This window comes from Vanacampus margaritifer, chromosome 15 (genome assembly GCF_051991255.1).
Source record: "Vanacampus margaritifer isolate UIUO_Vmar chromosome 15, RoL_Vmar_1.0, whole genome shotgun sequence".
Classification (NCBI taxonomy): domain Eukaryota; kingdom Metazoa; phylum Chordata; class Actinopteri; order Syngnathiformes; family Syngnathidae; genus Vanacampus; species Vanacampus margaritifer.
The window spans coordinates 9,610,485-9,623,430 of record NC_135446.1 but is presented as its reverse complement, the minus strand read 5'-3'; the positions used below and the strand labels follow the sequence as shown (position 1 = coordinate 9,623,430).

At 47.2% G+C, this 12,946-nt stretch overlaps 1 protein-coding gene across 2 annotated transcripts; it reads left to right on the top strand.

The window, feature by feature from the left end:
- Positions 1 to 183: 183 nt before the first annotated feature.
- Positions 184 to 12,658, top strand: LOC144034913 (kinesin-like protein KIF1C). Of its 2 annotated transcripts, none has more exons than XM_077544091.1 (26): positions 184 to 500; positions 1,655 to 1,770; positions 1,853 to 1,929; positions 1,996 to 2,074; positions 2,145 to 2,245; positions 2,931 to 2,996; positions 3,069 to 3,247; positions 3,455 to 3,566; positions 3,637 to 3,780; positions 3,862 to 3,937; positions 4,166 to 4,244; positions 4,314 to 4,462; positions 5,792 to 5,982; positions 6,084 to 6,163; positions 6,232 to 6,307; positions 6,671 to 6,750; positions 6,832 to 6,926; positions 7,506 to 7,589; positions 7,654 to 7,834; positions 7,921 to 7,993; positions 8,084 to 8,182; positions 8,258 to 8,419; positions 8,614 to 8,880; positions 9,053 to 9,166; positions 9,246 to 9,438; positions 9,930 to 12,658. In XM_077544091.1, the coding sequence occupies exons 2-26, from the start codon at positions 1,665 to 1,667 to the stop codon at positions 10,628 to 10,630; spliced, it is 3,564 nt and encodes a 1,187-aa protein (XP_077400217.1). In that variant the 5' UTR covers positions 184 to 500; positions 1,655 to 1,664; the 3' UTR covers positions 10,631 to 12,658. The 2 variants fall into 2 exon arrangements, with proteins under 2 accessions (XP_077400217.1, XP_077400216.1); XM_077544090.1 differs by having other exon boundaries at positions 3,859 to 3,937.
- Positions 12,659 to 12,946: the final 288 nt, after the last annotated feature.

Below are 12,946 nucleotides of genomic sequence, written 5' to 3'. Positions count from 1 at the left end.
CTTTTTTGTGGGAGTGAATTTGCAGGGGTAGTTTGAAAAGTTGCTCAATTTACCAAGGAAAGTGCGAAGCTGCCTCTCGCAGGATGGTACCCATTAAAGTCTATGCAAAAGTGATGCAGCGTTTCAGAATAAAAGCCAACCATTCCGGTTCTGGCAGTAACTCGACTCCTCCTGGAGATGGGGCGGGCCTACGCGGGTCTCGAGGCAGTGCGTCGTGAACGCGCCCGCCAGCTCAGGCACGCACCCGCCGCGCGGCCACGCCACCGGCCAGGCTCCCCCCCTCCCCCGTCTCCTTCCTGTTGTTCCAACTCCATTTTCCCCTCTCCAAAGTCCACCTTGGCCGCTGTTTACCGCGGCGACGACGCGCGGAACAGCGGCGGAGCGCCGAGGGTCGCCGGCGCCCAGAGTCGTCGCCGCCGCCGGGTCTCCAGCCCTCCGAGTCTAGCGCTCGGCCGGCCAGCAACTTTTCCAGCGGACGGTGACGTCAGCCCCGTCACGCCGTAAGTCCTCCGTATCACTTTTTCTTTCGGCCCGCGTGTCCGAGCGTGACGGGAGCGCCCGTCGCCAACTTTATGACGTTGTGTCCCGGTACCGACAGGCCGGGAGCGGAAGCAGCGCGCGGCGGCTTCCGGACATGGTGGTCGCGTGAGGCGATCGCGAGATTCGCGACATTTCCCCTCACACGCACAGTCGCACACACACGCACACAACGAGTCAGGTAGAATTGAGAGTTGATGACGTCACAGACGGTGAGTCTGTTATATAAGCGTGTTATTAACACGATAGCTTGTATTTCAGAGGTTGTGAGTTCGAACCTCCATTTGGGCTGTCGTGCGTGGAGTTACCAGCTTTCTCTTACATTCCCAAAACATGAGAAGTCCTGAAATTGTCCATCAGCGAGTGTCAACGCTTGTTTGTTTATATGTGCCCTGCGACCGACCAGTCCAGAGTTTACGCCGCCTCTCACCCAAAGTCAGCATCTCCCAGCTGGGGGCAGGGTGGGAATATTTCTAAAATGCGAACACATTGTGTTCCTCTGTAGTTTCTAATCAATCAGCATGGCGGTTCTAAGGTTCCAGGTTGGAATTTGGCCTTTTGGCCTTCCTGTGTGGACTGATGGGTATCTTGATGAACCCGAGATGTGGTATGAGCCCATCAATGGAGAAGATCAATGATTTTAACCCACAGCTTGTGTACTCGGATTGCGTTGCCGTGGCAACCGCTGGACGCTGTGACAGGACAAAAGCGTAGCAAATATTCTTCCCACAACACTGAAGCCGATTCATCCCGGCGGGTGGCCAATGCTCTCGAGTTGTTGCTAAAGTTAGCGTGTGTGGCTAAAGTGGCGCTCCGTTGGCATCCCAGCAATGTGTGTGTGCACATGTGTGCGTGCGTGAGTATATTTTTAGCTGCATGTTGTTGTGACCGGGCTGATCTTCATGACTTGTACCTCACTGATCAATACACATACAAACGCACGTGCAAGATTGTCACCAAGTGACTGCGGGAGCCTGAGGCCAGGGCGTGGGAAGCGCCACGTCGACCAGGTAGCAATCAGCGAGGCGGCGATGGGGAGAGAGGAAGAAGCTGCGCTCAAAGAATTCCATTTCCTGGACGATTTTTAACCTTTGGCTCTTTGATTGACTGTCCAAAGGTTGGCTGAGATGGCGGGTGCTTCGGTCAAGGTGGTGGTGCGCGTCCGCCCGTTCAACGCCAGGGAGACGGGACGCAATGCCAAGTGTGTCATCCAGATGCAGGGCAACACCACTTGTAAGACACACACACACACACAAACACACAAACATACAAACACACACCCACACACACACTCACTTTTGTGCTGCCATCTCAGGCATCGTCAACCCTAAACAGCCCAAAGATGCGGCCAAGAACTTCACTTTTGACCACTCCTACTGGTCGCACACCACGGTAATGTCACACACATGCAGACACACACACGCACACACCATATCAACTGTGCGCATGTTTGCTCAGGCTGACGAGCCGACCTTTGCGAGCCAACGTCAGGTGTACCAGGACATCGGCGAGGAGATGCTGCTGCACGCCTTTGAAGGTGACCCGTTGGCCATGACGACGCCGACGTCACAGCAAAAAGCGAGAACTCATCATTTTGTTTGGCACAGGTTACAACGTTTGCATTTTTGCGTACGGCCAGACCGGGGCAGGGAAGAGCTACACCATGATGGGCAAGCAGGAGACGGGGCAGGAAGGCATCATTCCGCAGGTAGGTCAACACGTGACCTCCCCATACAGACAATTTCTGCCAAATTATCTAAATGGGTATCGTATATAATTTGAGAGTAAAACTAGATTTTTACTGTTAACTTTTGTACCAAAGTGTGGAACTGCCAAGTGGAGTAAACATTTTTGACTGGAAAACACATTCGAACCTATTTGCAAATACGTTTAATTTAAATGTATTTGCAAGTATGTCCAAAATGTACAGTACTTGTGGTCTAAATGCTAAAACGTAGCATTTTTTCCCATAATGCCATAATGTATTGACTTGCTCATGCACAAGTAAGAAAAATGTTTTGTTTTTTTATCATATTAAAATTAAGTGAATAAACACTTTTTATTGGTAGTTTTTATGATTTAGTATGCCTGCGGTGCATGATTTTTATTCTTTTTTTTTCTCCATAATGACTCAGTCTGACTGGTATGCGCACACGAAAGTCAATACCCTGTGGCATTATGGGGGAAAAATTATAAGATTGTAGCATTTTAGCCTGCAAATACGCTCAAGCATACTTGCAAATACGTTCGAATGTATGTGTGTCAAAAATATATAAATGGTTAAATAAAAAAGCTATTGTAAATATATTCTTGGGCAACGTGTTACAAAGTGCAGCATGAGTGTAAGTAAGTCCTTTTGCCAGAATTGTTGATGTGTGTGCATGTGTTTTCAGCTGTGTGAGGACTTATTCCAGCGGACCGGGGCCAACGCGGATCCCGATCTGACCTACTCGGTGGAGGTAACCCCCTTCCCATCTTCCTGTACGTTTCTGTCGGAAGCACACGATTGGCTGACAGTAATCCCGCCGCAGGTGTCCTACATGGAGATCTACTGCGAGCGTGTCCGGGACCTGTTGAACCCAAAGTCTCAGGGGACCTTGCGGGTGAGGGAGCACCCCATCCTGGGACCGTACGTGGAGGATTTGTCCAAACTGGCTGTGACGGGATTCCCTGACATTCGGGACCTGATGGATGCCGGGAACAAAGCCCGGTTAGTCGTGCGTTGGTGGATCCCGCATTGGAATCGTACTCAAATGTCACCACCATATTGAGTGTGTTAATGTTAAGTTCAGTCCATTGGCAGCTGTGACAATTTCAATATGGCGAACAGTGGGCCAACTTGGTCAAGCCGGGATTTGTGTACGTACACTCTTTGCGGACCTTGTGATTGAGTGTTTGTATCCGACGGGACCGACAGGACAGTGGCGGCCACCAATATGAACGAGACGTCGTCGCGCTCGCACGCCGTCTTCACCATCGTCTTCAGCCAGCGGCGCCGAGATCTCATGACCCAGCTGGACACAGAAAAGGTGAGGACGCGTCGTACGACTTGATGCGCCGCCACGCGCACACTTGACATGAGCGCGTGCGTCTTCTCAGGTCAGCAAGATCAGTCTAGTGGACTTGGCGGGGAGTGAACGCGCCGACTCCTCAGGGGCCAAGGGCACCCGACTCAAGGAAGGAGCCAACATCAATAAGTCTCTCACCACATTGGGAAAAGTCATCTCTGCTCTGGCCGACATGGTACGAATGCTCAACTTGTTTTAGTTCATCCCCTTCATTTTCATCATGTTCATCTTGCCGTCACTGGTGGTGGTGCAGCAGAGCAGCAAGAAGAAGAAGAGCGATTTTATTCCCTACAGAGACTCGGTGCTGACGTGGCTCCTCAAGGAGAATCTGGGTGAGCAACCCCAGCACAAGTGGGAAAAGCGTTGATTATTTTTGTCATTTGTTTTTCAATCCAAACATCAACATGTCCTATTTTTGACATTACAATTTTAGGCTCAGATCATATTTATTTATAGTCAAATAATCATCAAATCATCAAAACACATTTGGGCAATATTTCTTTTTTTAACGGAGTCTAAAATTTAATAATAAAAAGTCATGTATTTTCTTATGCTTTCAGGTGGAAACTCTCGCACGGCCATGATCGCCGCTCTAAGCCCTGCCGACATCAATTACGAAGAAACGCTCAGCACTTTGAGGTGAGAGCCCCTCGCGCTTCCTTCCTTGGATTTCATCCGCTTTGACCTGACCGCCCACCGCCGCTGCAGGTACGCCGACCGGGCCAAGCAGATCCGCTGTAACGCCATCATCAACGAAGACCCCAACGCCAAACTGATCCGAGAGCTGAAAGGGGAAGTGGAGCGACTCCGGAGCCTCCTCTTCGCGCAGGGCCTGCACGAGCTCATCCTCAACCAGGGTATGCCGCATTCCATCATCTGTGCTCGCCGCATTCCATCGTCCGTAATCATCGCATTCCACACGGCTCAGCTACACTGCTTCAATGTCTCCACATCACGCTCTGTGCGCGTGTCATATTGTTCAATGTTGACGGCGTCAAAATCTTACTTCCTTGTGTGCCACATCGTAGTTAGTTTCCCATATAGGGTCGTTATGACTGTATAATCACCTCGTCATGTTATGACATGTACACAATTGCCCGGGGATTCTATTGTTATTATTCTGTATATGCTGTACGGTGGTACCGTGACAGGTGTTCAATTGGGGGATGTCCAAAGTAGGGCCACAGACAGGAAAAAATGGAAGTGGAAATGTTTAGGAAATTGCTAATAAGCAAGCCAATATTGGAGGTTAACGTATGTTCAACAAATGTCTTGAATGGAGGAGGGGGGGATTTTTTTATTATTATTAGTGGCAAGGCATAATAAAGTTATGAGTTTTACTGGTATCGTTAACATTCAAAATGTATTATATATTTTAGATTTTTTATTTTTAAAAGTAAACAGTCAATATTTTGTCACAGTCTACATTTTAAAAATACTAAATAGAATGTATGGTATGTTATAGCATTATTTCTGCGACAATTAAAAAAAGTGCAACAATTACATTTTATTATAATAATAATGATAAAAAAAAATAGCAATCTATGTGCCGTCTTGTAATTTTTTAAAATTTTTATTAATTTATTTTCAACAAACTTTTTTTTTTTCTTGTAACTTTCTGAGATTTGTGGTGGTTCAAATGAGAATATGCAGTAGGCCACAAATGGCTGGACTTTGAACACCCTTGATTCATTCTGTCTTCAATTTACTCCTGGTGTATATCATATCCATTTTCAAATAAAACAAGAAACAAAGTAAAAAATTAAGGTGGGGCACTCGTATGAGAAGGTACAATTTGAGTATTCAAAAACAACAGATAAGAGTCATGGAAAACGGTGACAACCAAATATTTTAAGTATACAGCTATTTTTTTCAATTCATGTGACAGAATTTTATGGCAAAGTGCTTGAAATAGCTGCAAAAGTGAGGAATTGCAATTTTGGTACATTTTCTGCCAGTTTGCAAAAAACCTAGAAACACTATTTGCTTTCGTAGGCCACAAAAAAAATGTTGTGGCAAACCGGATCTGGCCCCAGGCTGCAAGTTTCAACCATGTTCTGTATGTGTGTGTGTGCGTGCGTGCGTGTGCGCTCTATGTTTACAGACCGGTATTTACAGATGTGTGCATGCCCGTCAGCCTTGACATTCCAAAAAAGTAATGTGAACTCCCTCCCCCAACTCTCTAGCCAACAACAGTGGCTCCTCCTCTGGGGGCGTGTCCTCACCACTGACTATCACAACCAATGGGACGGCCGATCCTAAAGACTCCGCCCCTTCAGGTGTTTTTGAGTCAGCGGATGTCAATCATGATCCTGCTGGGGAGGTCGAGGTTGCCACGGAGACCATCAGTAAAGAGGAAGCAGCTGAGAGACTGCTGGTATGATGAAGATGATGATGCTGTCACAGCAGAAACATACAAACATTCTCTCATCTACCTGTGTGTGTGTGTGTGTGTGCGTGTGTGTGTGCGTGTTTCAGGAGACCGAGAAGATCATGGCAGAGCTTAACGAGACTTGGGAGGAAAAGTTAAGGAAGACGGAATCCATTCGTTTGGAGAGGTGAGTCGAGCTCGTTGGAACGACTCCCAACTTTTTCTTCACTTCGTAATCGTGTGCGTGCATCGCAGGGAGTCGCTCTTGGCCGAGATGGGCGTGTCCATTAAAGAAGATGGAGGGACTCTTGGCGTCTTCTCTCCTAAAGGAGTGAGTGACTATCCCGCACATGTACACTGACTACACTAGATTCACAACCATGTGGGTGCGCAGTGAGAGATCATCAAGTTCATTATAGGAAATGATCTGATTTTACTTCAATGGGGATTTTGCTGTTTTTAGTCTTACGTCGACAATTTACACCTTGTCTGTCACGTCATTTGTCTCTGATAAAAAAAAAAAAATAATAATACTTCAAAATCTCTCTTCAATTGGTCCAAATATTGATATTAAAAAAAGGTTGGGGAAACAACCTTGATCTTTTTCGCCTTTTTAATCCTTTACCCATCATTAGACGGCACATAACCCGGGCTTTCATTTTGAAAGGTTCACAGTGTGCGTGTCTGTGTTTAGACTCCTCACCTGGTCAACCTGAACGAGGACCCTCTCATGTCCGAGTGCCTCCTGTACTACATCAAGGAAGGTTTCACCAGGTTGGAACTTCTTCTCCTCGTGGTCGTGTGCACCTAAAAGAAGAGGAGACATTTTAAAGTGTATTTATGTGTGCATGTCAGAGTGGGACAGCAAGACGTGGACATCAAGCTGTCTGGCCACTTCATCAAGGAGATCCACTGTGTGTTTGTGAGTGAGACCAACCAGCAAGGAGAAGGTAAGCCTAAGCAAAACAGTGTGTGTGGGTGTTTGCGTGTTTGTGTGACTTTCTCTCTCTTGTGTGTCTATTTGTGTCTAAAAGCTGCCAGGACGTGTGTCAGGTATTGTATCTAGTTGACTTTGTGGCGTGTAGTTGTGTCTAGGAGTTCCAAAGGGGTGCCAAATTTCCAGTCATCTACAGAAAGTTTCTGGTTAATGAATAAGTTGGAGAATTTTGGAAGTACAGTGAACCTGTAAGCAAATTTGCTTATTTGTTGATTGTTTTTGGAACCTACCCTTTGTTATTTGTTAAAAAACTGACCGAGTTTATTATATGTGCTCAAGCCAAAACCATGTCAAATATAAAAATGATGCTTTGGCGCCATCTTGTGGCAGTGACCTTCGGGCAGGGCTCGATCCGTATGTCCGGCAAACGGCGGGTGTTTACTGTATTCCAAAATGGCAATTTTCCATTTCTTTTCCATTTCATTTCCCTATTAAGGGCCAATCTTAAATGTTGTCAATTTATTCCCATGAAAAGTTTCCAAGTTTGAAAATTGCTGGAATGTTGCAAGCCTCGCGGTGTCTCTTTTTGCAGTGGTGGTCACTCTGGAGCCACTTGTGGGGGCAGAGACTTACGTCAACGGGAAGGAGATCTCAGAGGCTGTTGTCCTCAAGCAAGGTAAGATCGCCACACATCGGAACGATGAGAACGGCGCGGCCCGCTGACGTCTTTTCTCGCCCAGGGAACCGCATCGTGATGGGCAAGAACCACGTGTTCCGTTTCAACCACCCAGAGCAGGCGCGGCTGGAGCGGGAGCGCAGCGTCACGGCTGAGCAGCAGGGGGAGCCGGAGGACTGGACGTACGCTCAGAGGGAGCTCCTGGAGAAACAAGGCATTGACATCAAACTGGACATGGAGAAGAGGTACGCCTGCCTTTGACCTTCTGACCCCATGCTGCGATCGTGGCTTTGATTGACAGCTGACGGAGGTAATTATTGACACGTTGCAGGCTTCAGGACATGGAGACGCAGTACCGCAAAGAAAAGGAGGAGGCTGACCTGCTACTGGAGCAACAGCGGCTGGTGCGCGCCACTTTTTCTTTATTGTCATCATCATCACCACCACACCACACACTTGACCTCTGACCCTCTGTGCCTGTGTGTGTGTATAAGTATGCGGATAGCGACAGTGGAGATGATTCCGACAAACGCTCCTGCGAGGAAAGCTGGAGACTTATCTCCTCCCTCAGAGAGAAACTACCTGCCAACAAGGTACAGTACCAGACATTTGTGTCACCTGTCTATCTGTCACCTCTTTTGCTGACTGTGTGCGTGTGTGTGTGTCAGGTGCAGTCCATCGTGAAGCGTTGCGGTCTTCCGAGCAGTGGCAAGAGGAGGGAGCCACAAAGAGTCTATCAGATTCCTCAGAGGAGGAGGATCAGCAAAGACCCAAAGCGCGTCACAATGGAGGATCTTCGCTTGCAGGCTGTCAAAGAGATCTGCTACGAGGTTGTTCTCACTCACTCGCGCTAGCGCACATATTCAAGCACTCAGACACAAACACATATTGCTAATAGGAAAGTAGAATTGGTGTCAGAGAAGTATGTCCATCTTGACTGCAAGACAAGCTTTGTATGTTGGGGAGGCGCGAAGTTGAGCCTGGTTGTTAGTGAAAGTTACAGAGCGCCGTGGCTTCTCCTCAGGTGGCGCTGGGAGACTTCCGCCACTCCCGCCAGGAGATTGAGGCGCTGGCCATTGTCAAGATGAAGGAGCTGTGCCGCATGTACGCCAAGAAGGACGCCAACGAGAAGGACAACTGGAAGGCGGTGGCGCAGGACGTGTGTGACACGGTGGGCATCGGGGAGGAGAGGAGCCCCCCTTCGGAGGAGGGAGGGGGAGGAGAGGCCGGCGAAGGGGGAGCGGCCTACAACCTGAAGGCTCACATCGACAAGCTGACGGATATCTTGGAGGTGAGATGAGAAGCTGGTATATGTCAGCATGTCCGCCACATTGGATGTGGCAGATTTGCCCCGTACAACTGCCTGAACTTGATACAGTGACAAACTAAAAACTCATATAGTTATATTGGATGTTTTTGGTCATATAAACTCACGGCATGATGTCACATGATGGCGCTTACAGGAAGTGAAGCTGCAGAACAACATGAAGGACGAGGAGATCAAATCGCTGCGTGATCGAATGATTAAGATGGAGAGCGTCATCCCTGTCAAGGTGGAGGGCGCCGCTCATGACCAGGTAACACGCCGGCGGCAACGCCGTCTTACGATGGTGCTAACCGTCTCCACTCAACGCTGAACATCTTCGCCTCTGGCAGAGCGAGCAGGTGAACACCGAAGAAGTGGGCCAGGCTCCAGAGAGGGAAGGCAGAGTGCAGCGTCTCATGGAGGAGGACCCGGCATTCAGGAGAGGGCGCCTCCGCTGGTTAAAGCAGGAACAGCAGAGGATCGTCAACCTGCAGCAGCAGAACATCAGCAAGAAGCTGCGAGGTCTCAACCAAGGCGAACCCGGTGAGAACTCGTTGATGTGCTGCTTACGTTACAAAAAATGTTGTCGGGGTATCCCTATACTCAGTTGCTTTGCTAACATTTGTCCATTTGTAGGTTCTCCTATAATAAAGCAGAGAGTGGGTAACAGAAGGTTTAAGCTTTTAGAGGGGAATCTTTTCTGCTATTCTCTCTTCACTGATTGCTCGTCATTAAATCGATGTCAATCATTGACTACCGAAACGACTGATCAGAATTGGTCCAACGTAATTGGTGCTCCTTATCCACAAAGTTCACACGTGACATATACATTTATGATAGACACAGATGAAATATTGGAAATTTAATTGGTCAACCTGCACTATTATGAGGTAGATCTGCCACATCCAATATGGCGTCCATGCTGCTGAATCGCATGCGCGTGACATGATAATCATATTGTGGGCACCAATTGCTTGCAAACAATTGGAAAACCTTTTTTGTTTGTGGCCTAACTCATTAATTGCCCCTCGCAGGTCAAACCGTGCACCTCCCTGGGACGGGCCGCTTCATCCCACCTCAAGATTGCAAGCTCAAGTTCCCTTTCAAGAGCAACCCGGCGCACCGCTACTCCTGGGGACCGGCCAGCGCCGCCCTGCAGGCGCTGGGTCTAGGGGAGGGGGAACTCCCTGGCGAGGAGAGGGGAGGAGCTGAAGGAGGAGGGGAAGAGGGGACCCCGGGCCCCACTTTCCAGGCCCCGCCTCCGCGCATTCGCAGCCCCAGCCCGCAACGTGCCTGGCAACAGTGGAACCACGACAACCAGCGGCAGCAGCGCTACCGCCGAAACTCATTCGACGGCTCAGCCCCCGGTAATGGTAACTACAGCGGCAATGATCACCACCAAAGGGGCGGGGCTCACCAAGGAAGACCAAGACAGAGGAGGGGGCCGTCGCCCGGGCCAGGCGGACAGCGGGGGGGAGGTGACGCGGGCTTCCATTACAACCACCATCCTGCCCCTCCTCCTCCTCATCTTCATCATCATCAGCATCTTCATCATCCGTACTACAATGCCCACAATGCACCATTCCCAAACTACCACGGCGCCCCGCCCCCTCCCGCTCAAATCCTCCTGGGTCCGCCCCTGACCGGGTGGGGATTCACTACCCCTCCGCCGCGCATGAGGCGACAATTCAGCGAGCCGGACCTCAACAACCAGCAAGCCCCCTCTGACCTCTGAACTTTGACCCTGGATTTGCTACTCCTACATGCTGTATACAGTAAACCTTCGCAATTCACAGGCTGTGGGGACCAGCGGCCCTGTTACGAATCATGTAAAACTGCAAGCCATTGACACGCCCCCCTGAAAAAGTTTAGAACGGACTAGTTTCATAGTTTAAACCGCAAACTAGGATCCAAAAACACGTTGTGCTATAAAAATAAATACATACATACAGATTAATTGATTTCAGAAGAGCAAAAATGCACACACACAAAATTAAAAACAACATTGGATTAACATACATTTAATATTTTAGCTTTGACTTGTGTAAATAATTGATTTAGTGCAACGTAATCTTTTCATTCGAGTAAACTAATTTAGAGTAATAAGCAAAGCAATTGTTTCAAGTGGTGACTAGTTAGGACAGCTACCTCGCAGTTCAGAGAACGAGGGTTTGCCTGGATTTTCTCCTGGTGCTGCGGTTTTCGTCCCACTTTCCAAAAACGTGCATTAGGTTCAATGAAGACTTGGAATTTCTTCGGTGTGAATATGAGTTTGTTCCAACATTTACAAATTGTTTACATGAAGTAAAAACTGGTTCAACTTAAAGGATTATTTGCAATAAATAATAAAGCCAACGTCATTATTTTTATTTTGGACCACTTGAAATGACCGGTTTGCTTCACCTTAGGAAATGAGTTGACATTAAGTTAAACATTTCAGGTTGCACTAAATTATTTACATTAGTCACAGCTAAACTATTGGGTGCGACAGATTACTTGTATTTTCTTTAAAACGTTTAAGTCCCCGGAGTTGCCGCAAACAACCTGTGCTAAAGTTTTGTTACTTCTCGACACATGAAAATCTTGACAGTTTCGATGTCACTTCATCATAATTTCTACTTAATGCGTTATCAAGCAACACACTTCCTGTGTAAGCAGCTGTCAATTATTATTATCCAGGGCTTTGGTGCCATATTAGTGTTCCAGAAAGAACACAAAAGTCTGAAAGCTGCAAATAGGAGATTGTTACCACAAATATTGGAAGAGATCGATGTTCCTAAAAAAAAAAAAAAGTGAAAAGGTGAGCCGCGAGAATACGGGGGATTACTGGTGTGTGTGAGTGTACACTGTTGCCATGGATACAGATCATGTGCGTGTAAGCTGTTTTATTGACTTGATGGTGGTTATGTTATCACATTAGCTCCTGCGGCTTACTGCTGTTAGCTTGTTTTTTTGTTTTTTTTAGCCCAAGACGCTAGTAGTCTTATCATGCTAAGGCTACAGGGATGGGGCTTAACGTAGCATCGGGAAAGCGCTTGAACAAACCGACAACATTATGTACAATTAGGAAGACAAACGATATTATGTACAGAATGGCTTCCAAAGTTAGCAGGTTAGCCGCCTGCTAACCAGTCAAACCAAAGATGCTGATGCTGTTTTTGTGTACGTTGAGATGGACTGCTGCGGGACATTGAGAAAGTCAGGACGATAACTGGATTGCGAAAGTGAATGTTGTTGATTTTTAGAAGAAGAGGCTGCAAAGCTCATGGAATCATGGTTTGGAAGGTTTTTTTTATTTGGGAGCTAAAAGTGCCGAAGGTGCAGTCGTAGGTTTTTTTTTTTCTTCTTTATTCAGTTTTTTTCTTTTGAGGTGTTCTGCTTTTTCACCCCATTGTCATGTTAGTCAGTGGCGGGATCTACAAGTGCCGTGTCCCTGCTGAGCATGATGGGAAATGATGACCACACCTTTAGTGTAACTTTTTTTCCCCCCTCTGTGTGCTTTCTAACCTCATCCTCACTCACATTATTATTCATTTGATTATTATTATAATTATTATCATTGCGTCTTTTCAAATGGGAGATTCTCTTGGGTGCTGCTTATCAATGTGTATGTGAGTGTGTGCGCGCGCGTGTCTAGAGTCACAAAGTGAAGATTGTTTGGCTCCTATACAAGCTTTTGTTTTGCCGTCTCTGAAATTTTATTTTGCAGTCTTCTACCCCCGCACCTCAAAAGACTGGACCCCAATAAACACTACAACTTCAATGTGTGTGTTTTTGTGTCACGGGATTTCAATACTATTATTGCTATATTCTGCAACTTTATTTATAATCGTGATATAGTCACCTACCTTATTGCTAATTAAATGAAGTAATTTTATTTATTGAGTTGATGAGCTGGTTTGAAGCACTTGTTTTCAGCGCTTGAGCATTCGCATGCAATTTCCACAACAGGATAAGACATTATCAGGCAACACACTTCCTGTGTGAGCAGCTGTCAATCAAAGCACATACACACACACGCATTCTCACAAATGTGCAAGCATACTTTCCA

Excerpts from the sequence above, each read along its gene's own strand:
- LOC144034913 (XM_077544090.1), top strand. The coding sequence starts at position 1,665 with ATGGCGGGTGCTTCGGTCAAGGTGGTGGTGCGCGTCCGCCCGTTCAAC. Across the intron at positions 3,567-3,636 it reads CCCAGCTGGACACAGAAAAG|GTCAGCAAGATCAGTCTAGT; the intron begins GTGAGGACGCGT and ends GCGTCTTCTCAG. Across the intron at positions 4,245-4,313 it reads GAAACGCTCAGCACTTTGAG|GTACGCCGACCGGGCCAAGC; the intron begins GTGAGAGCCCCT and ends CCGCCGCTGCAG.